This window comes from Ailuropoda melanoleuca, chromosome 7, assembly GCF_002007445.2.
Source record: "Ailuropoda melanoleuca isolate Jingjing chromosome 7, ASM200744v2, whole genome shotgun sequence".
Taxonomy (NCBI): domain Eukaryota; kingdom Metazoa; phylum Chordata; class Mammalia; order Carnivora; family Ursidae; genus Ailuropoda; species Ailuropoda melanoleuca.
The window spans coordinates 1,175,994-1,199,773 of NC_048224.1; the positions used below are offsets into that span (position 1 = coordinate 1,175,994).

Sequence of the window (23,780 nt, forward strand, 5' to 3'; positions counted from 1 at the left end):
ACAAAAAGGGATCAAAGGTATCCAAATCGGCAAAGAAGAAGTCAAACTGTCTCTCTTTGCAGATGACATGATACTCTATATGGAAAACCCAAAGGAATCCACTCCCAAACTATTAGAAGTTATAGAACAATTCAGTAAGGTGGCAGGATACAAAATCAATGCCCAGAAATCAGTTGCATTTCTATACACGAATAATGAGACTGAAGAAAGAGAAATTAGGGAATCCATCCTGTTTACAATAGCACCAAAAGCCATACGTTACCTTGAAATTAACTTAACCAGAGACGTAAAGGACCTATATGCTAGAAACTATAGATCACTTTTGAAAGATATTGAGGAAGACATAAAAAGATGGAAAAATATTCCATGCTCATGGATTGGAAGAATTAACATAGTTAAAATGTCCATACTACCCAGAGCAATCTACACTTTCAATGCTATCCCGATCAAAATACCGAGGACATTTTTCAAAGAACTGGAACAAATAGTCCTTAAATTTGTATGGAACCAGAAAAGGCCCCGAATCTCCAAGGAACTGTTGAAAAGGAAAAACAAAGCTGGGGGCATCACAATGCCGGATTTCGAGCTGTACTACAAAGCTGTGATCACAAAGACAGCATGGTACTGGCACAAAAACAGACACATCGACCAATGGAACAGAATAGAGAACCCAGAAATGGACCCTCGGCTCTTTGGGCAACTAATCTTTGATAAAGCAGGAAAAAACATCCGGTGGAAAAAAGACAGTCTCTTCAATAAATGGTGCTGGGAAAATTGGACAGCTACATGCAAAAGAATGAAACTTGACCACTCTCTCACACCACACACAAAGAAAAACTCAAAATGGATGAAAGACCTCGATGTGAGGCAGGAATCCATCAAGATCCTGGGGGAGAACATAGGCAGCAACCTCTACGACATCGGCCAAAGCAACCTTTTTCATGACACATCTCCAAAGGCAAGAGAAACAAAAGAAAATGAACATATGGGACTTCATCAGGATAGAAAGCTTCTGCACAGCCAAGGAAACAGTCAAAAAAACTAAGAGGCAGCCCACGGAATGGGAGAATATATTTGCAAAGGACTCTACAGATAAAAGACTGGTATCCAAGATCGACAAAGAACTTCTCAAACTCAATACACGAGAAACAAACAAATCAAAAAATGGGCGGAATATATGAACAGACACTTTTCCAATGAAGACATACAAATGGCTAACAGACACATGAAAAAATGTTCAAAATCATTAGCCATCAGGGAAATTCAAATTAAAACCACACTAAGATACCACCTTACGCCAGTCAGAATGGCAAAAATTGACAAGGCAAGAAACAACAAGTGCTGGAGAGGATGTGGAGAAAGGGGATCCCTCCTACATTGTTGGTGGGAATGCAAGTTGGTACAGCCACTCTGGAAAATAGTGTGGAGGTCCCTTAAAAAGTGAAAAATTGAGCTACTCTATGACCCAGCCATTGCACTACTGGGTATTTACCCCAAAGAAACAGACGTAGTGAAGAGAAGGGCTATATGGACCCCAATGTTTATAGCATCATTTTCCACAATAGCTAAATCGTGGAAGGAACCAAAATGCCCTTCAACAGATGACTGGATTAAAACATTGTGGTCCATATATACAATGGAGTATTACTCAGATATCAGAAAGAACAATTTCTGAACATTTACTGCAACATGGACGGCACTGGAGGAGATAATGCTAAGTGAAGTAAGTCAAGGAGAGAAAGACAACTATCATATGATTTCTCTCATCTATGGAACATAAGAACTAGGAAGATCGGTAGGGTAAGAAAAGGATAACGAAAAGGGGGTAATCAGAAGGGGGAATGAAGCATGAGAGACTATGGACTCTGGTAAACAAACTGAGGGCTTCAGAGGGGAGGTGGGGGAATGGTATAGGCTGGTGATGGGTAGTAAGGAGGGCACGTATTGCATGGTGCACTGGGTGTTATACGCAACTGTTGAATCATCGAACTTTACATCAGAGACCCGGGATGTATTGTATGGTGACTAACATAATTAAAAAAAAAACATTAAAAAAATTTTTTTTAAAATAAATAATAAAGGAGGACACATATTGCATGGTGCATTGGGTGTTATACGCAAATAATGAATCATGGAACATAGCATCAAAAACTGGGGATGTACTGTATGGTGACTAATATAACAAAATAAAAATTATTAAAAAAAAAGAAAAAAAAAGAAATGACCTCCTCTCATCTTCCTGGGAAGGAGACCCCTTCCCTTACTAGATTCCCAGGATGAATCCTGACTGGACTTAAGTGTATTATCTCTGTTTCTTTTGCCTTTTCTGGAGGGCCTCTGTTTAATGAGGCAGTTAATGGTGGTCTAAGAGGCTGGAGTTACCAATTCATTAACTAGCTCAGTCATAACTCTCTTTCCTACTCAAAAAATCCTATTTAATTAGGAAAATGGGAAACAGTTTTCCTTTCATATCTGTCAATATCTGAACTTAGTCAAATGCTGATCTCCAGGTAGTATGATTAGGCTCTTAAAAGATTGTCTGATTATGTATGGGGCTCCTGATACAAGTTTTTGCTATTATATCTGCAATCACATTTCAAAAAATTGGAATTGGCAAAAAATATTAGAATGCCAGGAATTACCAAGAATGTATTGAAAATGATAACAAGAATTGTCAAGAGTGCCTGTCTCAGTCAGTTAAGTGGCTGCCTTCAGCCCAGGTTATGATCCCAGGATCCGGCGATCGAAACCCACCCCCACCCCCAAAGGGTTTCCCTACTCAGTGAGGAGTCTTCGTCTCCCTCTGCCCCTCTCCCTGCTTGTGCGCTCTCTCTCTCTCAAATAAGTCTTTTAAAAAATTGTCAAGACACCAAGATATTAAGTAATACTTTTATTCAGATTATAATGGGTCTTGTTTCAGTTCTTTGGTTCTGTGTGTGTGTGTGTGTGTAGCTTCTTAATCAGCCAAGCCACATCCTCAAGTCCCACTTAAAAATACTTCATTGTACATTGAATCCAGATGTATAGAGAGAACAGATAAATGCCTGGAGTGTGGGGCCCGTATGGGGACTAGTGAGAAATAAGACTGCTCAGATGGACTATAAGCTTTCCTTTTCCATCTCATGCTGTTCCTTTTTTCTGGAATGTTTTCGAGATAAGGAGAAGCTACTGAAGGACATTTAAGCAGGTGGCTGATACTGGATTTATGTTGTAGAGAGATCACTGTGGCAGGCCTGGGTAAGAGGAATCGAAATGGAATAAAATAACAGACCAGTTAGGAGGACATTACTATGTTGGGTACCATGGGCAGAGGCAGTGGCAGTTGGTATAGATGGACAGGGAGAGATCGGGGCAAGATTAAGGTGCAGAATCTATAAGACTAAAGTTGCTGATCTGATGTGAGGGCGAGGATGAGTTAGTGCACATTGATTCTTATGGGTCTGTGATAAGAGACACTGAGTTTACCTTTTCTGTCCCAGGAAGGAAAATGCACCAGTAAAAGAAGAGCAGCTGTACCAGTATTTCACCAGATTGCAGACCTTTTTCATCCTTAGGAATGAAAAGTCAAGCTTTTTATCATTCTGTGTCTTCTGCTTTCTGATCCTACCCTGTGTTGTTCTACAGCCACTTTTTTCTAACCCTCAAGTATTCACTAATTGTACATTTAGTGAAGCTGTTTGATTTTTCCCATCTTTCATAACAAATATACTGATAATGTCTAGGGCTAATTGTATGCAATTTAATTTTTAGATTGTGGTAATCATAATTGCTGTTTTTATTTTCATTCTCTCTTCGCTAGGCATAGTCAGCTATAGGTACTCAACAAAATTATGCCCTTTAGGGTGACTTTCAATTTTCTCACTTTGGGAAGCATATTTTTGTGTCAGTCATGAAGTATTCAGGTTGTATTGTTAAACACTTGAGCCCCTAGTTTCCACATTGGACCATTAACACTTTACAGTTCTTTGCAAATAGAAAACTAAGACCATCTCTGTGCTGTTTGGGGGTATTTCTGAAGACCTCATCTAATTTAGGAGCATAGGTATCTGTCTTCTAAACCCATATTCTATCTCTTGATGTACCAAAAGTCCTGCCACGCAGAAGGTAAAAGAGAAGTCACTTAAGCATTCATGGGTGATTTGCAGGAGCACCCGTGGGGTGTTTTCTCACTGTGCCCGGAGAAGCATATACAAAAGGGTTTGGCTTTCCTAACCACAGGAAGTATTTCAACATATGTTTGGTAGTATGTGACAATAGCAGTGTGTTTCATTAAAAATACACAACTTACATTGTCAACAGTTGCTCTCTCCACTAGGGCCCCTGGAGGGTCAAGACTTGACGTAATCTTTTTTCTGCCTCTCTTTAAAGCTATTAAGTGTGGAAATCAGCTGAGTTACAGTTTGAATTGATGTTCTTCTTTGTTTTAACCCTCCAGAAATGCATCTTCTGCAGACACCGGGTTAAGAAGGTCTCTGGAGCCTGTATTCAGTGTTCCTATGGCCGCTGCCCAGCGTCCTTCCATGTCACGTGTGCTCATGCTGCTGGGGTGCTGATGGAGCCTGACGATTGGCCATACGTGGTGAACATCACATGCTTTCGACATAAGGTCAACCCAAATGTGGTAAGGCCCTCCCTTCCTTCCCTGATGCCAAGACTGCCTATGAATTCCTTCCTGTACATTTCCCAAAGCTAGCATGCTCTACTCTGTAATGTTACTCATTGTCGTCATGTCCAGACTGTGAGTTTCTTGAGGGCAGGGATTGTACATTATTATTTTCTAGTATTTGCCCAGGACCGATCAGTGTCCTGGTCCACATACCTGTACATTCTGGCCTTTGGGTTTTATTTCATCTCTTCTGGAAGAAACAAAGAGCAGTAACACAGTAAAGGGAAGGGGGCAGGTGGTCACAAATATTTGGGGCCTTGCTGCCCGAGGCGGGATAAGCTAGGTGCAGCATGGAGGCCCTAGGAGAAATGAGGACAATTTCAGAAAAGCAGAAATGTAGGAGAGAAGTATAGAGGTCACTTTTTCTCTGCCTTTTCTATTTCACTCAGGACCGAACCTTTTTCTGGGCAAAGAGTGTTTGCAAGTAAATAACATGTGAATTTAACTATAAATCACTTTACCTGTTGTTGGCAAATGGAATCTTACGTTTGTTTTAAATGCTTAGAAAAATTAGGACAGTGTGGAGATGGTTGATATGCCTTTGTTACTTTTCCAGTTCACTGTAATTGTTTTTTGGCTGCCAACAAAGGGCAACTTTACTAACTTGTTGCCCTGTGTTATCCCTGGGAGGCTTGGCCACAGACTCTTTGCAGCCTAACATACTTGTCCTATGTCTCTAATAACCTCCTGTGAGCAGCCTGCCAGGTTGTCAGTCTGGGCCTGGGGAGCCATAACCTATACACGACAAATCTCTTGGCTTTTTAATGATTCCAGCAACTTCCATTGGTGTCTTGAGAGATACTTGATGTTTGTGCATTGGGACTTTGTTCGGTTGTGTGTGAATGCACAAATGTAGGAGATGACATCACCAACTGTCACATCTATTTTACTTTCCATGGTTTAGGTGACAAGTTGCATATTCATTCATGGTTTTTCCTTAGTTTCTTGAATTGATGGGCTTTTGCTAAGAATAGTATTATATATTCAGCAGAAAATACATTTTAGCAACTTTTAAAAAAATTATAGTAATAACACATTGCCTTACTGTGGTGCTTTGCCCTTTACAACATGCAGTCAATGGCATTACCTCATTAGATGACACATGGGAACGCATTTTGAGATGTGAACCAGATCGTGACCTTCTGAATAAGAGCGGTTTGTGTTCACGTTTGGTATTTGCCAGCAACACATGTGCAGCCTTGTGCAAGTTCTCATCTCAGAGCCTCAGCTTCCCTGTCTAAAAACAAAGGCATGCCTGCCTCACCGTCTTGTTTTCAGTTCATGCACAGAATAAGCCCTCAGAAGATGAAAGCTGTATTGTTACTCTCTCTTTTACTACTGCTGCTGCTGCTGCTGGCTTCGGTACTCCAATTCTGTGTGAACTGGGCCACATGAGTAGTATTATTCCTGCTTCAAGGATAAGAAACCTGAGTACAGAAAGGTTCAACTCCTTGCCCAAGTGGATTCAATTAATGAGCAACAGGTGCTGGAATGTAAATGCTTTTTCAGCCCATTATTGTTTGTTGAATTCCAAACTCCAAGCCTTGAATGGAGCTAGAGGTGTTCATTTGAAGCTTTGTTTGGGATCACACATTCTTATTTTAATATTCCAAAGCTCTGTGGTTACTGGTGATTATATTAAAGTTGCTATTAAAGAGGTCCAGATGTTTAACCAGGATGTCATTCCTCCTAACTATGATGTGTGCTTCAGTCAGCTTTATGTTACTAATTGTTTCATAAATGACGACTGAAAAGAACGTCTACTCACCCTCCTCTGTGGGTCTACTTTAAGTTTGGTACACGTTGTCAAACATGGGGAAACATCATATAATTCATATTAAATGGTAGCTTTTCCCTATGTAGGTAAAATTTTAGTGTTCGTAAATTGCCTTTGCAAAGTTCTATGGCAGGAGGCGCTGTGAATACTGGATTTCCAAAATATATATCTGATAGCTGTTACTTATCCATTATTCTTCGGTTGGACTTCAAGTATGGCTTCTTCCCCAAAATGTTTGACAACTAACCGGAAGGAATTCATAAAATCTGGTAACTTTGGTTAAGAGCATTGTGAATTTCCCCTATTGCATTGAATATGCTTTACTTTTCAAGCATAAAAAGTTCAAATTAATTCCCGTATTTCTCTTGTGTCAACTGTATATGCCAGGGATTATGCTCTCAAGAGCTGGAACTATAGTTTGGCTATATTTTCACCATACCTGATTGTTTGGGGGTAGTGGGCAGTTGCTGAATCGTTGCAGTGAGAACTATAAAATTGAGGCAAACTTGGCAGCCTGACTCGGTCGTCTTACAGAATCAGGACCTGTATAGTTCAGGTGAAATGAAGTCGCTTCAATGGGATCTCCGTTTTTACTCACTTTAGAGGTTTTGTTTCCTCTTTTTTTTTTAATTTCTCCCAATTACTTGTTTTTTGCACCAAAAGGACCATTTTAAGGCAACTTCTACTTTTCCTTTAATGCCAAAAATATTCTAAATATACTAGCTCTGTCAATGTTATTGGGCTTTGAGCATAAACTCATTCTAGATAATAGTGTGAGAAATCTTATCTGATTTGTTATAATGCATTCTTCCATTAGACAGTAAGCACCCTTTTAATTGAAAAGGTGGTATTTAAGGGGTACTTGGGTGACACGGTCGGTAGAGCCTCTGACTCTTGGTTTCGGCTCAGGTCATGAGAATTGAGCCCTGCGACGGGCTCTGCACTCAGCGTGGAGTCTGCTTGGGCTGCTTTCTCTCTCTGTTCCTCCCCACCACATTCTTTCTCTCTCAAATAAATAAATAGATCTTTTTTTTTTAAAGGTGGTATTTGAAAAATACATAGCTTCCAAAGTCTTAAAGATGCAAATGTGTTACAGAAAGAGCACAACTAATCCCTGTTATTTTAATCTAAATTTTTATATGTATTTTTCAGTGTTTTTGTCAAGCATACTTTTTGACTGGCACCTGCTATCTTTCAAATGTAAGATTTCATTTGTGTGTGCATGTGTGTGTGTGCACGTGTGTGTATGTTGTAGTGTTGTGGTACTTGACCACCTACCCTTTGCCATGATTCAATGTGACCTATTTCCTGGCTCTATTTTGGAAGGTTCCTTTGGCTGTATTCCTAACCACTTATGTGGATGTTGCACAGATGTTTGTAAGGAAAAGGGAAAACTAAAGAACACAATAAATAGTAAAATGGCTTTGAAACTAGGAGCCTAAAACGTTTTCCTTCTCCAAAGCAAATAGTGACCTGCTCATAAATTATATACTTCCTGCAAAGTACAGCTACCACAGGGTCTGTCTGCTCACACCTGATTAAACTGGAGTGTGTCCAGTGGAAGAGACACCTGAATAATGGAGGGCCACGGAGGTGAGAAGATGGCATGCACAGATCTTTTTGGGGGGGCAAATTACTTCAATAAACCTTCATATTGGATTAGAATATCCCATATGCGCAGTGTGGGAACACTAAATCACTTGCACTTTATACATTAGTTCATTGCAATGAACAAAGCCCTTTTTAATAAAGTATCTTATATGAGGTACATCATTTTTATCTCAATGCCCTCTCCTCTTGAAAAATATGACATTTGAGAAATTTGCTTCTTTCATAATTTTCTAAGTTGTGGCTACTAACATGGAGACAGACACCTACTGAAAAAAGAAGAACTTTTATAGAGAAAACACCTTAGTGGACAAATTTTTTCCTACTATTTTGTGTATTATTTTATTCAATATTATTTTAACTAAATTTTTTTAACTAGCTCATAATTTTAGTTAGATTTTAAAACTAGGTTTAATTAATATTTTCTCTCTTCAACTAGCACTTGGCCATCCATGGAAGCTGCTTGGTATAAATTTGTTACAATAATTCTCTAATGATAATGAATGGGATTAGTGGAAAAGAAAAAGAACTGGTATTTATTGAGCATCTTTATGTCGAGTATGTCAGATATTTCAAGGCAGTGTTATTGGTGTGGGTATGGAAGGTCGTGGTTCTGTTGGCTTCTGTATTAGCACCTCCTACTCTGGAAGGTCCTTTTGTCTTCTGTTATTCTACCCTTCTAGCATCCTCCACGTCTTATTCTGGCACTCATCCTTGTAATAGAACTTGAGACCATAGGCCGGTGATGGGTAGTAAGGAGGGCACGTATTGCATGGAGCACTGGGTGTTATACGCAACTAATGAATCATGGAACTTTACATCAAAAACTAAGGATATAGTGTATGGTGACTAACATAACATAATAAAAAATTATTATAAAAAAAAAAGAACTTGAGACCTTGTTTGGCACTTACTTTTTTTCTCAGCCTGTGTCTTCAGGCAAGCTCCCCAGGCAAGCTTCGGTACAACTCCTTCTGTGCCATCACTGTCCATGGCTCCAGATGGGGACCCACGTTGGGCAGGATCTGGTGAAGGGCTTAGAGCAAGGTGGCTCTTCTGGTTAATCTATTCCAATACAGCTAACCTTTGGTGGTACCAGGGTGAAAATACCTTCAAAACTAACTTAATAAAATCTTTCCTTGGTATGTAAAAATAATTCTCACCTCACCAACATGTGAAACAATGGATGATCAAAGCTCCTAAACTCTAAACCCGAGAATAGTTCTTAATCACAGGAGAATATTGTATAGCATATTATACTTCCATTATCAGTTTTTGAGAAAACACATAATGACAAAAAAACCTTTGAGAAATCCGTAACGCATTTATACGAATTCATTAATTATAATGAATCTGCAGTGTTTCAGGTTGATTGTGGATTGATAGGGAGAGACCCAGCACACATTCCCACTGTAAATTTCCATTTAATTAGTCAAGGATATAGAAATGTAGCAGAAACGGTTTGACCAGAGAGGGTGGAAGTGCGTGCCACCGATGCTAACAAAACATCCTGGGCTCTCTCCCTAGTGAACACGTGCAGTTTCTGTGTGTAAGGTGCTGCCGGATCTGAAACAAAGGATCTGTCGCTGTACCACAGGTGTTTATGCTGGGACTCATTCGGGAAGACTGATTATTCATGTCTCTCATTTAATAAAATGTTTGTAGACATGAAGGGGTTCTGTTTTTAAGCCAGAATCAAGGTCAAGAAGACCACATATTCTATGAGAGGAAGAAGGTAGACTCAGTTCCCAGATGGGTACCTGAGCCATATCTCCCTTCAGAAGTGTTCTGCAGTTCTAGAAACCTGGTTTCCCGGAGTCTACCCCTGGCTCTGGTTTATGACTTGTACTCCAGTTAGTTCCAAAAGGCATTTTGGTTTGAAGACCAGAATTACATGTCACCATATGCTGCATTTTACCATATGGTGGCCCTCAGGGCCTTGATGGGTGTCCATAGGATTATGTTTTTGAAATAAGACAGCATTTATTTAATTTACATCGGTAGGTAAGACTTTGCTTGACTGCGCTTTATATTATTTGTTGCTTTTGAGCATCATTTTGGTTTATAGCCTTTTATAGATTCAATGGGTACCAATTGACTGTAATTTTCTTCTTGATGTTTCTGTCACACACTGACCATTTGGAGCCTCTTCAAACTGACTTTATTTTCCTAATTTAAAACCACTTACAGACATCTTTGCTTTATTCCAATTAGAAATGGCAAAATCATCTTGATTTCCTTGTTTCAAACATGAAATCAGCAACCCATCAAGGAGCCCAGGTTCTTTTTTAAAGGTGCTCCATTAGAAACCAAATTTGGAATGAAGGGTGTTTTTTGTTTTTGTTTCATGGGAGTACCAGCTACTTTGGCAGGGGCCACATTAGTGACAGAGCAGGAAAATAATTATTTTTCAAATGATCAAGAGTTTATGTTGATATGTCCAATTTTTTTTCTGTCTTTAATAAGCTTATTTTTATATCGTTCTAATTTGAAGGCTTATTATTTTTCCTGTTACCATTAGCTGGTCTTTTGATATGTGTTTGTATTATGTTGCTGATAAAAATTTTAGGGGTCTTTGTTTTATTTCCTTTTTTTGTTTGAACCACTGGATCAAGTGTCATAGAATTGGCTTCAGTGTTTGTAGGTCTAGAACACCCCACGTTCAAGCGTCAGCTAAGCACCTCTTTTCTAAAAGGAAACAAAAATCATTTCGTATCTTCCTTTAAGGAACAGGAAAACAATGAAAATATAGGGCACTGAGTATTACAACACCATTGATACCATCATTTTTAGGATTTTCAGAAAAATACAAAATTTTGATATTTCATCTAAAATTCTTTTAATTTCTCATGGGCTGTGTGGTAGGGCCCACCGCCTTCTCACCACCCACTTGTCCAACGCCAGAGCTCCTGATTGCAGCCTGTTACTCTCCAGATGGCAACCTTCTGATTCTCAGCTTCCTTTCATTATCATTTCAGGATAGTTCCCCAAACTTGAAAACGTTTTAAACTTTTTTGAAGAAAGGATAGAATTAGGGTAGAGGGGTGCCTGGGTGGGTCAGTCGTTAAGCGTCTGCCTTCGGCTCAGGGCGTGATCCCGGAGTCCTGGGATCGAGCCCCACGTCAGGCTCCTCCGCTGGGAGCCTGCTTCTCCCTCTCCCACTCCCCCGCCTGTGTTCCCTCTCTCGCTGGCTGTCTTTCTCTCTGTCAAATAAATACACAAAATCTTTAAAAAAAAATTAGGGTAGAAACCTCATAAACTGTGACCCCATTCCAAGATTTTTGAATGAACTGAAGCTAAGGAAAATAAAACCAATTTTTAAAGACTTTTGGTATTGAAAATAAACTGTTTGATAACAGATTGGCCATGTATGCTGCCCACCTCTCCTTTCTTTTATTTTTTTTATTATTATGATGTGTAAGTCACCGTACAGTACATCATTAGCTTTTGATGTAGTGTTCCATGATTGTTTGCGACCCAGTGCTCCGTGCAAAACATGCCCTCCTTGATACCCATCACTGGGCTAGCCCGCCTCTCGTTTCTTATCTTTAGCACGCATTTAGCCAGCTCATAAAAAATAATCTAGGCACAAAGGTTAGTTATGGAGAACTTCAGTTAGATTGCTTTGAAACTGTTCAATTCAATATACAGAGGGCCAGGGAGCGTCCTGGAAGTAAAAACATAATTTTTTTTTAACTTCTCAGACCAACTTTAAACATTCTTCCTGACATGCCCTCATTCACACACCTGTTGTAAGCAGATGTACTTTTTTGAAGAAATGGTGATAAACGTTTATGCAACATGTAACATGAGGCTTTACATGTATTACGTCATTTAATCTTCAAAGTACCATTTGTGGTAGGAACTATTATTAACCCCTTTTTACAGATGAGGAAACTGAAGCAAAGGGTATTTAAGTTATAATTTGATATATATTATATAGGTAGTAAGGAGAAGAATGGTCAAAACCAGGCAACCTGATTCAGTGCCCGGGCTCTTAGTTACTGTGCTTTAATACCATAATAAGATAGGCTATATAAAAAGAAGGATAAAATGTTCTGGGAACCCAAGGAAGGAAGCTACTAACTCTATTAAAGGCAGTCAGGTAGAATTCACAGAGGATGTTACAACTATGTGTTTTGTTTGCTCTGTGTGTGGCCTCTAATGCCAGTAAGCTTGCCTTGGCTCCAACAGGGTTGACAAATCAAACTCAGCAATGGATTGAATCCATCCTTTCTTTTTCCTTTTCATTTTCCCTCCTTTCTTCTGGAGCTCAATTCTGTGGCTCAGCTCTGTCCACTTTTATTTTCTCTCCCAATCTTTTAAGGAAGAGAACCAGAATTTAGCTAACACTCATCTAGCAATGATCTGAATGATCTCTTCCTGTCTCCCAGATCTGGGTGTTCTTTGTGTTTCTTTGGCAGTAGAATTGTTTGAGTGGATGTTGTTTTTCTTGTAACAATTTAGGTATTGCTAACTCCCACTCTGTTCAGTTACGTTTGCTATAACCAACATACTCTTCTCAGACTTGTGCACAATTATCTGGTGTTCGTATATGGTTTTTTATTCTACATAAGTTATTTCCCAAATGCCCTGCTGACTTTGCACTGATTTTGGAAAACAGAATTCTAACCCAGGAAAAGGTCTGGAGTAAAAAATTCTTAACAAGGATTAAAAAAAAAAATACTACAGTGATTCAGGCCTGAGTCTGATCAGTCTTCCTCAATCAAACATACAGTACATAAAATAAATCCCTTATCCTTTCATCAATAGAAATCTTCAGTTGAGGTCTCAGTCCATGTATCCCAGGTGATAGAAAGTTAACACCAGGTTTGCCTGGGAGGAGAAATATTTAGCACAGACATTTTAGAATATTTACATTTGGAAGGAATTTTCCTCTTGTTCACTTTATCAGGTAAAACCAGTAAAGACATCATCTTTCTTAATTCTATAAAGAAAACAAAGTGTATCCTATTTCAGACTTTTCTGTCCTCTATTTAATACCCCACATTTAGTTTTCTCCTTCTACTTCTGTAGCCATTTGCACAGGAAGGGTGGGGATCAGTGAGCGTAGAGCTTCTCTTCCCCATGCTTTTTGTCAGGAGAAAAAGGGCTTGAGTGGACCCACAGTAGAAGGTAGGTTGGTCCTACTATTTAGTCACTGGCTCTGGCTGTGGAGCATAGAGGAGAGGTTCCACTGACACTCTCCCCAGAAGCTTCCCACAGTGACTTCACAGACTCTGGGCCAGAGGCTCTCTGCCTTGATTTGAGCCATCTTCAGCCTACTCTTGTGTCCTTCCCCCTTTTCCAGATCTTTTTCAAGTCTGGACACTTGGAAGGGTCTTTGCACCAGTCCCAGTTCAGGCATCATCTGCAGGGGGTTTAGATCCATTCTGATACTAATTGAAGTGCTTCAGGGGGTTTTGAGTCTGTGGGAAGAGAGAATGGATGCCTCCATTGCCAATTCCAGTTTTAATCAGCCAAGGATACAGAAACTGATCAGAATGGGGAGACCATGCAGGCAGAGCAGAGGCTGAATGCCTGGGGCTGATACTTCTCCTATCCATTGTTCCCTGTGGGGGCTGCAGACTTGGGGCAGTGTCTGCGTGGAGTTGGCTGCTGCTGGATCTGAATCAAAGTCACATTTTGTGACCATACAGTTGTTCTGTATTAAGGGTTTACATGTCCATTCTAGAAAAATTTACTTTTGAGGGTCTGGGCCTTTCCATTTAAGGAAATTCTTGTAAGCAATCAGCTCCTGAGTCAGATACAGGGTCAGCAAGACCACATCCTCATTTAGGGGTAGAAAGCAGAGTCAGGTCCTAGGGGGTTCAGAAAAACGTATCTTCCCTTAGAGCAGCCTTTCTCCATATTTTTATTTCTGACCCTTTAATCTGGTTGGGTAAAAGAACATTCTCTCAAATATCCAAATACACTGGGAAAATGTTAGAACATATATTTTGTGGGACACCCTATTTACTTTGCAAATAGGCAGTACTTACTCCTGAGGGCCTGAGGAGGCCCTAAAATAACTCTGAAGCCATGTGGGGAGCTGAGACCTTACGTGTTTTTAACATGAGTGTTAATAGTTACCCTCTGCAGAGCCTCGATTATTAGGCGGTCTCTTATCTGACAGCCTTGGTTGTATTCATCTCTCTCAAAATGTGTAATAATGTGTGGCTTCGGAGAAAAGAATATATTGCTGAACTTTTTATTCTGGCCTTATAAAACTGCAAATGAATCCTGATTTTATTTAAAAAAATCAAGAAAGATCTGCATCTTGGTGCAGGTGTTTGTTTTTTATCACAAAAGCAGACTCATCAGAATCCCCAGGAGAAACTTGTCAGTGTTGTGTTTCCTCTTTGGTTCTGTTATTCCCATCACACAGCATGCATGGAACCTGGGAGCCAGTCAGCAGACCTAGAATTGTACTGCATGAAGGAATGTTTACATGGCACAGTTGATACTTGCCAACTTCAAGGACCACACATACTGAGGAAATCAAGTCTTTCTCTCCAAGGACCACTTACCTGGTTTCATTTTTTAGTATAGGTAAGGTGTGTTTCCATGTAAAATGCTTGCTGGCTTTTTCACAGAATTGATGTGTCTCAGTACCCAGAATATTTTAAGCTTTTCAGCAATTTATATAGTCTTTTTTAAAACAAGAAAATAATTGAGGCACGCATTATTGTCTGATAGCTTGTTAAGAAAATTAAGTAGTGACACTAATCCCATATTCCAACATTGGTGTTAGAGTGAAGCACCATGGATATGGTGGAGAAAATACAAATGGAATGTGTCAACAGACAGACAACAGGAAAGGGTGTTTGACATTCCAGCATCTTGTAAAGCATAAGAGGCAGCGTTTCTCAATTCCTTCATGTAGAAAACAGTAATTAGATGCTGTAGTCATAATGAGATCCAGGGATACTGACAAAATTTAATGAAAGTGTAACTTTTTAAGACTATTAACTGCAAACAATAAAAATGGCAATTAAATAAGTTCCAACATTTCTACCTAAAAAATCACTCTCTAGGTCAACATTAAATGATTAAATGTCCACTTTCAACAAACATGATGTATAAAACTCTGGATTAACTAAAAAGCCCTTGTGAGGTCTCTTGGCAGGAAGCCAGTCAGTCTGGGGACATCCATCTTCTTTGTCCTTCTTTTCCACAGGATGTTGGTAGCCATCTTGGGGTCTAACATTTCACACTGCAAATCAGCACTTCTTTTTTTTCCAGGCAAAATTGGGTAGTTTCTTAACCACTCTCTCTTTTTTTTCCCCCCAAGATTTACTTATTTCTTTGAGAGAGGGAGAGTGTTTGTGAGCAAGCACAGGGACGGGAGGGGGGAGAGGGAGAGAGAGTCCCAAGCATACTCCACACTGAGCACAGAGCCCCAAGTGGGGCTTGATCTCATGACCCCGAGATCACGACCTGAGCTGAAACCAAGAGTCAGATGCTCAAGTCACTGTGCCACCCAGGCGCCCCTCTTGACCATTCTTTATCTGAAATTGGCTTGTTTTCTTTGTGAAATACCATGGATTCTCTCTTACTACACATGGTGTGGGTCCGTGAAATTATAGAGGGCAGTATCTGAAGAAATGTAAGAAATTACTGTTTCTACATTTTTAAGTAAAGCATTATTTTAATTTTTCTTTGAGCCATTACTGAGATGAACTGGCATTCAGAAGCTTTTGATTGGGGCAGGAGGCAGGAAGAAGTGAAATGCTCTTTTTTGTGGGCATTAGATACTGTAATCAGTTACTTTCCATTTTGTTTGTCCCTCCTTGAGTACTAGATAGGACTTTTGGTTAAATTTCTCCCTCCCTTTCCTCATACATTTCTCAGGAATTAGAAGAAAATACAAAATTTCCAAACCCTTATATTCAGTATTTTCTAATTGTACCTTCGACTCTGTTATTATGTATCTCTGTCATGTGTTTGGAATAAAGATACTGAGAAGTAACTTTTGCCAAGGCTGTGGGGACCATAGAGATTAACTTTAGGTGCCGTTTGAGAAAGCATGGGGTCTACAGTCATGAAACTGGAAAGAAAAGCTTCCTGCTGCAGGACCTCTCAGTTTTTCCTCATCCCTTCCTGCCTCCACAGGAACCCCACACATCTCGTTTTCAAGCACGGTGTTGGGCACTCTTTGATGAACATTGGTGAGGTCGCTAGGCAGATTCTCCATTTCTGCTATTGTGATGGGCAGTAGAAAGCTTTTGGCTGGCTTTTCTTTCACTGTTCCTTATGACTATTTCTCCTGAAATTTCAAAAGAAAGCTAAGAAGCTTCACTTTAGATCTCTCTCTCTCTCTCCCTCTCCCGCACTTCCTGTGTCTTTCTCTCCCTTTCCTCTTCCCCCCTTCTCCTTTTCCTTCTCGCTCTCCTCTCTCCTCCTTTCTCCCCACCCCTCATGCTCATATAACTACTGTATCTTTGTAGAATCGCAATTGCCTATGCCACTGTAATTTTCTCTTCTGTTCAAGGGGACAACCCTCCTTTGTCGGGAGCAGTGTATCCATATAGATAAGGTGAATAAAAGTAATATAATAGCTAATATTTGTATAGTGCCTTTTATAGTTTACTGTGTCCTTTCATACATGACTACATTATCTCATTTGGTCTACCTCCCTGGTATTATGATTGCATACATTTTACAGATGATGAAATGGCATTTCAGAGAGGTTCACCAATCATTAAAAGATACAGAGCTTCCAGGTCATCAAAGTCAGAGCATATGTGACATTTCATTTGGATTGCTATTTTGGTAGTCACTTTTCCAACTTGAGACTATGACTTGGATTAGCTTACATGGTATCATTATTTACCTGGGTTTCCTTCTTGGTGGCACAGAAAAACTATAAAACCATTTAATTAGTCTGATTTACTTTGGATTTCCTTGATAAGAACATTTTTTTTGCATCTATTTTAGCTATTTTTAACCCATTCCCCAACTGTAACTGAGACTCAAAAGTCCTTTGGGGAAAAATACCATTTAGTGAGACTTGCTTGCTTCTCTCTTGAAAATGCCCCGTCTGAGATAATTTTTAAAAGTTGTATTACCTTATAATTGAGCCAATGATTTTCCTTCTCCTTCCCCCCAAGTTATAATTCCTCCAACATTGTGTTTTTTTCCCCAGGATTACTTTGAGTATTTTAGGCTCTTTGCATTTTCATGTAAATTTTAGAATCAGCTTGTTAATTTCTACACACACACAGCCTGCTGTGAATGGTTGAGGTTTGGTTGAACCTGTAGTCCTCTCCAGATTTTACTATTGCAACCCAAGAAGCCGAAGCCGGAAGAGCCCCTGAAATGTAAAAGCCCACGGTAGAGCTTCTGCCGCCAGGCAGCCAGGGACTCCCATGTTCATTAGCAACTCATGAAGTTGGACGGGACTTAGGAGGAGCTCGTGTCAAGTTCCATCTTAGCAGTGGGAGGCTTCCACACTCTTCCAGCTCCACCAGTCCAACTGATGTGAACTTCCCTCTCTGCTGTTTTTGAAGTAAGTTGTTTACTGTTCAGAATAGAAAGCAGGTGGTGCTGACCTGTTGAGAGTTTCCTACATTAACAGAGTGAGCATCTAAAGATGGCTTTCCTGTCCCAGTCCTCTTCACTTACCTACCAAACAAGACCTCTGAGGTGAGCTAATGACTCAGATGGAAAAGAATTAGTTTTTTCTCGGTATCTTCTACAGACATTAAAGTGAATAAGACCTTAAATCTGCTGGGAAACTGCTTACCACCACTTCCCACTATGTTATATGTTTGTACTTAAAAACCCGCAAGAAATAAAAGTACACGTGAACAAAGAGACATGTAGAAAATTAAATACTTGTGACATTTTTATGAGTCTGCATGTGCATTTCTGCCATTAGAGCACTTATTTCTTCATGAAGCCCGAGAGATTTAGGTTTTTCTGGATATAAGATTTTTACCTAGCTCTTGTAATTTTACAAAGAAAGCTTTCATTATTACAAGGCAAATTTATATGAGTGACTTCTGCATGAGTTCGGTAAAAGAATAGCATGTATTAATTTATTTACTCAGATCCCTCTAGGGATTTTTATAAAATGGTATCTTGAAAAAATACAATAATAATATCTCATGGGTTATTAAATTATAGGAATTAGGCAGAAATAATAAAGTTGAGAAAGTGAAGGGGTTACTGGAGAGAAATGGGAATGTCCTTTTTGGCCTGTTCATTGGATAAGTTACTTCATTTCTTCAACTCTCCAGCCTTTCTGTCTCTGCATACGCTATCATATTCAGATGTATGCCCTTTTCTTAAACATTATCTTATAGCTGGAGAACCTAGTTAGGGGTTTTCCCAAGATGACAGTTCTGCCCATGACTCATCTCGTCAGATCACCGGTGGTGACCCTTCAAGGTGTAAATGCAGCTGAGTCTTTGCTGGGTTTGATCAGAGAAGAGCCGTTTGGCCAAAGTATAGGAATCTTCTTTCCTTCTGCCACACAGGACTCCTCCCTGAGCCTTTGTTTTAGAGGTCTTATGTGAACTAACTGCTCTCTGTTCTCAAAAATCCAACGGGGAAAAGTGATATTGGAGGATACAGTGCACATTCCAATCTCAGTACTCAAGTTAGGTTCTTGTGTCACTTTAGGTCACCCCAGAATTACCCATCATGCCTCCATAACTTCACCTTTCACAGGGATGCCTTCATTGAGTTTCATTTCTCTGTGTCCTTTTGTCTTCAGTATATACAAGCACCATTATATAAATAATGTTGTAATTTTTTATAAGTTTGTTAGAAGGTTGACTGCTGTGCCTTTAAATATTCCAGGTAATAAGACCTTTTTTATACTTTAATATCAAGAGAAATTTGTCTGTTAGAGGATGAGGAAAGATTTGCAGTTGTTTTCCACTAACTCTAGATGGAACTTAACAATTCTATCAGTTTTGAGGCAGTGGTGGCATTAGCAGTTTCTGTGACTCTGTCCACAACAGAAATCACATTACCATTGTAACAGAGATCTCAAAACACTGCTTATGTTCTTCACAACTTTGAAATTAGGATATTAATAATTATTAGACCTGCCACTAGATATTAGTACTTAATACATTATTAAGGAAGCAAAGATATCACACCACAAATTTGTTTTTCAGTATTATTTCAATTAGTTTCTTGTAATCATTTGTTGTTTTGTTTTATGCATTTAAAAACACTGTTCTGAATAGGTGCCTACAGGCTCACAAGGGAGCCAAGGGTAGAGATTCATGGCACCAAACACTCCACTCTCAAACCGCCTCCCTGACATGTGTACAAGTGCATCCTGGCTCCCTCCGATCGGGTTCAGATGTTCCCTGAAGTGAAGCCTGTGAAGGGTCCCTTCCTGCCCTCATCTGTTCATTCTTAATGATTTGCATTTTGGTCAGCTCTTTCCTACCAGCCTGTGAGGTATTTGAGAGAAGGCACTCTCTCATTCTTTTATTTTAATCTTCAGTACCTAGCAAGGTGCCTTACTTGTAATGAGCACTCAGTAATTTCTTATTTAAGTGCCACTTTTTTCCCTCTGTGTCCATCCTTGCATTGCTTTCCCCCTTTGCATCACTTGCTAGCTGGTTTTTGGGTCTTTGGCTTAGAATTTGTAGCCTCAGTATATTTGTCTGGTAATGGTGATTTCTTTCAACCTGTTTTGTCAACACTGGCTTTAAATTTTTTGGAGTTAGCCTATTGGATGTTGGTATGCCTTTGATGAGCCAATCCAGGTATTAGAAGCATCTTTTTCTCCATATTCAGCTTGCGATCATTGATGGTTAGCTGTCTTCCCCCGCCCCAAGGTGTGGCCATTTATTTCAATATCAGTAGAGTCTTGGGAAAGTTAGAGAGCTATGTAATAAAAGCCAGTTTCCTTTCTAAGCCCACACCTGAAAGCAACATAGTGGGGAGAGAACTCTTCTACATTGAAACAATTGGATCCCATTATTTGTGCTGCCCCTTATAGGTGGCTTAGTATGATGGGAAGGACAGGTATAGCAATGAGTCCCAGAAAGATTTGTTGAGGGGTTTTGTTTTTGTTTTTTATTTTTTTGTTCTTGTTTTTTTTAAATAGAACCCCAAACCTGAGAACAAAATCTGTTCATTTTACTGAAACAACATGACTTAGGAATCAGTAGTGATTATTAAGAACAAAACAGAGTTGCCTTTTTTGTTATATCACATTTGGCCTAAATATAAGAAATATAAGTTAAGTCAGATGAAATTTTTTAACTAAATTTGTGTATCCTTCCACTTTACAAAATGTACATTTTAGGTCCTTCTTTTATCTTATTTATTTAACTGAAAGATAAGTGATGAATGTTATCTTTTCTTACTAAATAAATTGGCTTCAGATTTTTTTGAACACATTGGTTAAGTAGACCTGACTGTTACTAAAAGAATTTGGAAACTTGCAAAGACTCCTATATTTTATCACATTTAGTTTTCGATAATAATTAAATAAATACTAATAAGTACATAAAGAAGCAAATAAGCAAAATCCCATTGTCTGGACTTATATATGTTAGCAGTTTAGTGTATTTTTTCTTAGTATTCTTTTTTCTTAGTTGTGTTTGTGACAAACCATCACAAACTGTAGTGGCTTAAAACAGTGGCAGCTCTTTAGCTGGTGATTCCGTGGGTCATGGATTTTAGGCTGGGTTCAGCTGGGTGGTTCTTCTGTTCCAGGCTGACTGCCTCATTCATCTGTGGTCAGTTGCAGAATAGCTTACCTTTTCCTGGCTGGGTTCCTGTCTAGGGCCCCAGTTCTGTCCATGTGATCTCTCATCTGCCAGTAGGATAACCTTGAGCTTGTTCACCTAACAGTGTCTAGGGCCCCTAGAAAGAAATAGCAGAAGTGTGCAAGGCCTCTTGAGCAAAGACATTGGATTGGCATACTTCTATTGAATTTTTTTTGGCCTAGGTATGCCAAGCCACAAGGTGAACCCAGATTTGAAGGGTGAGGAAATAGGGTCCAGCCCTTGATAGAAGGAGCTGCAGGGTTGTATTGCAAAGGATGTGAAAACAAGAAGGAGTGAAGATTTATGGGTATTTTTGCAATTTACCACAGTGTGTGTATGTGCGTCACGTGTACATACAGAAAAATGGACTGCATGTGCAATTATACATTATACAATTTGGAGCCTATCTGGAGATGAAAAATCTCCATATAGGCTCCAAATCCAAGTTGCTAATTGAACTCTGAGTATACTGAGGAGATTAAATGATTTGTTACCTGAGAAATATCTCATCAGGTATGTAGAACAGGGGAGGTACTCAATAAATCAGAAAAGAAAGAAAAAGAAAATGTAACTTCTTCAGGCAACTGCTTAAATTTCATTAAGTCCACTTCCTGGTAGGTTTTATTTCTCCTCTGATTTCTGTCAAAGTTTATTCTCCTGGTTGATGATACCGAGGCACTTGAGATAGGAGAGTGCTGCCTCTGGGCCCCATGTTAGCTTCTCACCATCTCTGAGATCTTGGAAAAGGTCCTTGACTGTGTGCCTCGGCTACTTCATCTATTTAATGAAAATGACAACTACATCACAGCATTACTGGGAGAATTTAATTAACTCAGGTATAGGGTGTGTGTTAACAACTCTACACGTGTAACTGTGCCCCAAGAACTCTCTGATGCTTTTTTGAAATGTCTGTAACATTTTCCTACTTAACATTTTCCCCCCATTCCCAGCATTTCAAACTGGTTCTAGCTTTCTTTAAATGAAGTTGTGCTTCCCCCCGCCCTTTAAACCACTGTTCATTTCTGCTTAGTGCATGTTGAAGGAAATTTAACTTTCACAGCCTTAGCCTGTGTACTAATCTTCAAATACCATAGCCATTTCTATAATCTGATGGAAACTCTTGCGTAATGTCTGCCTTCTTTGATCAGAAATGACAATGTTAACATCAATAGATTCCTAGGCTTTTCTGACAGGAAATATTTTTGAGAATGTATAACCAGTTATGGGGTATGCTTGTCAATGAATTTCTCTGCAAAAATAAATCAGAAATCCTATCAAAATCTCCTTATGGAAAAAAATCTGTTTTCCTTAGTACTCACCATGAAATGGTCATGCCTGAAGCTCGTGGAAGTTTTTATTTAGATGAAGGTATTTAATTTGTGTGCTGACCATCTTTCCAACCGGCTAGTTTGCATAAATTTCAGGTCCTTAGTAGGAAAAATGTGGTTGTATTCTTGAGTCAACCTTTTCTCTATCAAATCTGTATCGTATTTCTCTTCCCCTGACTGACCACTTCCACTTTCTGGACCGTGTGAATTTCACCATAAATCTTCTTTATTCCCTCCCCCTACCCACATACATGCCTACCCACCCCAAGAAAGAGGAACATCTTCCTACAACTCCCCTTTGTTTTTCTTTTCCCTTGTCTGGACCATGAATGATTAGAATCAGTCCTCTCCCATTTTGAAAATGTGTCTGTACCCATCCTCACAGTTTGTTCATTCATTTTTAAAAATTATTTATTCTTTCATTCATTTATTCATTGTTCATCAAGCAGCAATAGTGTTTACATGCTGTGGTGGGTATTGTGAGAAAAAAGACATGTAGGCCTGGTACCGATGCATGGATTTTGCCCTGTTGTAGAAGGAATAGTCAATGAAAGTGTCATTTGGGCAGGACTTTAAGGAAGTTGCAAACAAAGGCTTTGGGAGCATTGGGGGTAGGGGAGGAGGCCTCCTCTTTATGCCTTCTCTCCTAAGGACCAAAGCTTTGTGCCCACATTTGACAAGAGTTAGAATCAGAAGTGGATGAAGTAAACAGCAAGACAGTGGTGGTTGGGGGCTGGATTCAGCTTTGTCATGTGAAATCAGGGTGCTGCAGTCATACCTGCCGATCACTGCGGGACAGAGGACAGTGGCTAATATCAACCTGGGGCTAGGGTCCTAGGTAAGTTCTCCACTTACAAAAATGAAACCAGTTAACAGTTGCTAAGAACCAGTTGGCCATGAGTCTACATAGTTGATGTACTTTATCCTGTTTTTATAGCAAACCTTTAATGTAAGTATTATCCCTTCTACAGATGAACAAACTGAGGCTGATAAAGGTTCAAGATCACAAGATCACACAGCTAGTAAGTAGCAGAGCTTAGAATTCCAATCCAAACCATTGTTTCCTAACAGGGTTAATTCCAATTTTAATAAAATATGCACAAAGGAAGTAATACCATAGTAAAATACAGCGCTTGCAATCCTGACTATGAGTGTTTTTAAGTCAGTTTAACGAGAGGGACAACATCTGCAGAAAGTGCTGCCGTTGTCATTCAGGGCCACTGTGTTTGGTCACATAGTTTGTAAATTATGCTTCCTACAGTGAGCTGTAACCTGTACAGTCTTAAGGAGCAGTCGTAGGAGCAATTTTGGAATTACATCACTGCAGACTGTGCTTTTACTTATATTCATTATTACATTTGAGTTGTTCTCTTACTTTGAAAGGTTAGATATATTTAAAGGGGTTGGGTGGAGATATGAAACAGGAAACTAGGTAATTATTTCAGCACATATGACATACTGTGGCCTAGCTAGTAATGATTTCTACTTCACGGGTGCCTGGATGGCTTAGTTGGAAGAGTACACCACTCTTGATCTTTGGGTCATGAGTTCAAGCCCCATGTTGGGTGTAGAGATTACAACAAACAAACAAACAAAAACAACTGAAAAACAAAACAAATGATTTCTACTTTAAGCATAGTGCACTTAAATCACTA

The 23,780-nt window shown here is 39.4% G+C and overlaps 1 protein-coding gene across 14 annotated transcripts in view; it reads left to right on the top strand.

The window, feature by feature from the left end:
* The window catches only part of KDM4C (lysine demethylase 4C), a 502,429-nt gene that overhangs the window by 437,188 nt on the left and 41,461 nt on the right, over positions 1-23,780 (top strand). For 12 of the 14 annotated variants that reach the window (XM_034663835.1, XM_034663840.1, XM_034663834.1 and 9 more), the window contains 2 exons: positions 4,436-4,621; positions 23,097-23,147. In XM_034663835.1, the coding sequence (XP_034519726.1) occupies positions 4,436-4,621; positions 23,097-23,147 (237 nt within the window). Of the gene's footprint in view, positions 1-4,435; positions 4,622-14,439; positions 14,572-23,096; positions 23,148-23,780 lie in introns of those variants that run through there. The other 2 variants (XM_034663843.1, XM_011232487.3) reach the window with 2 other exon arrangements.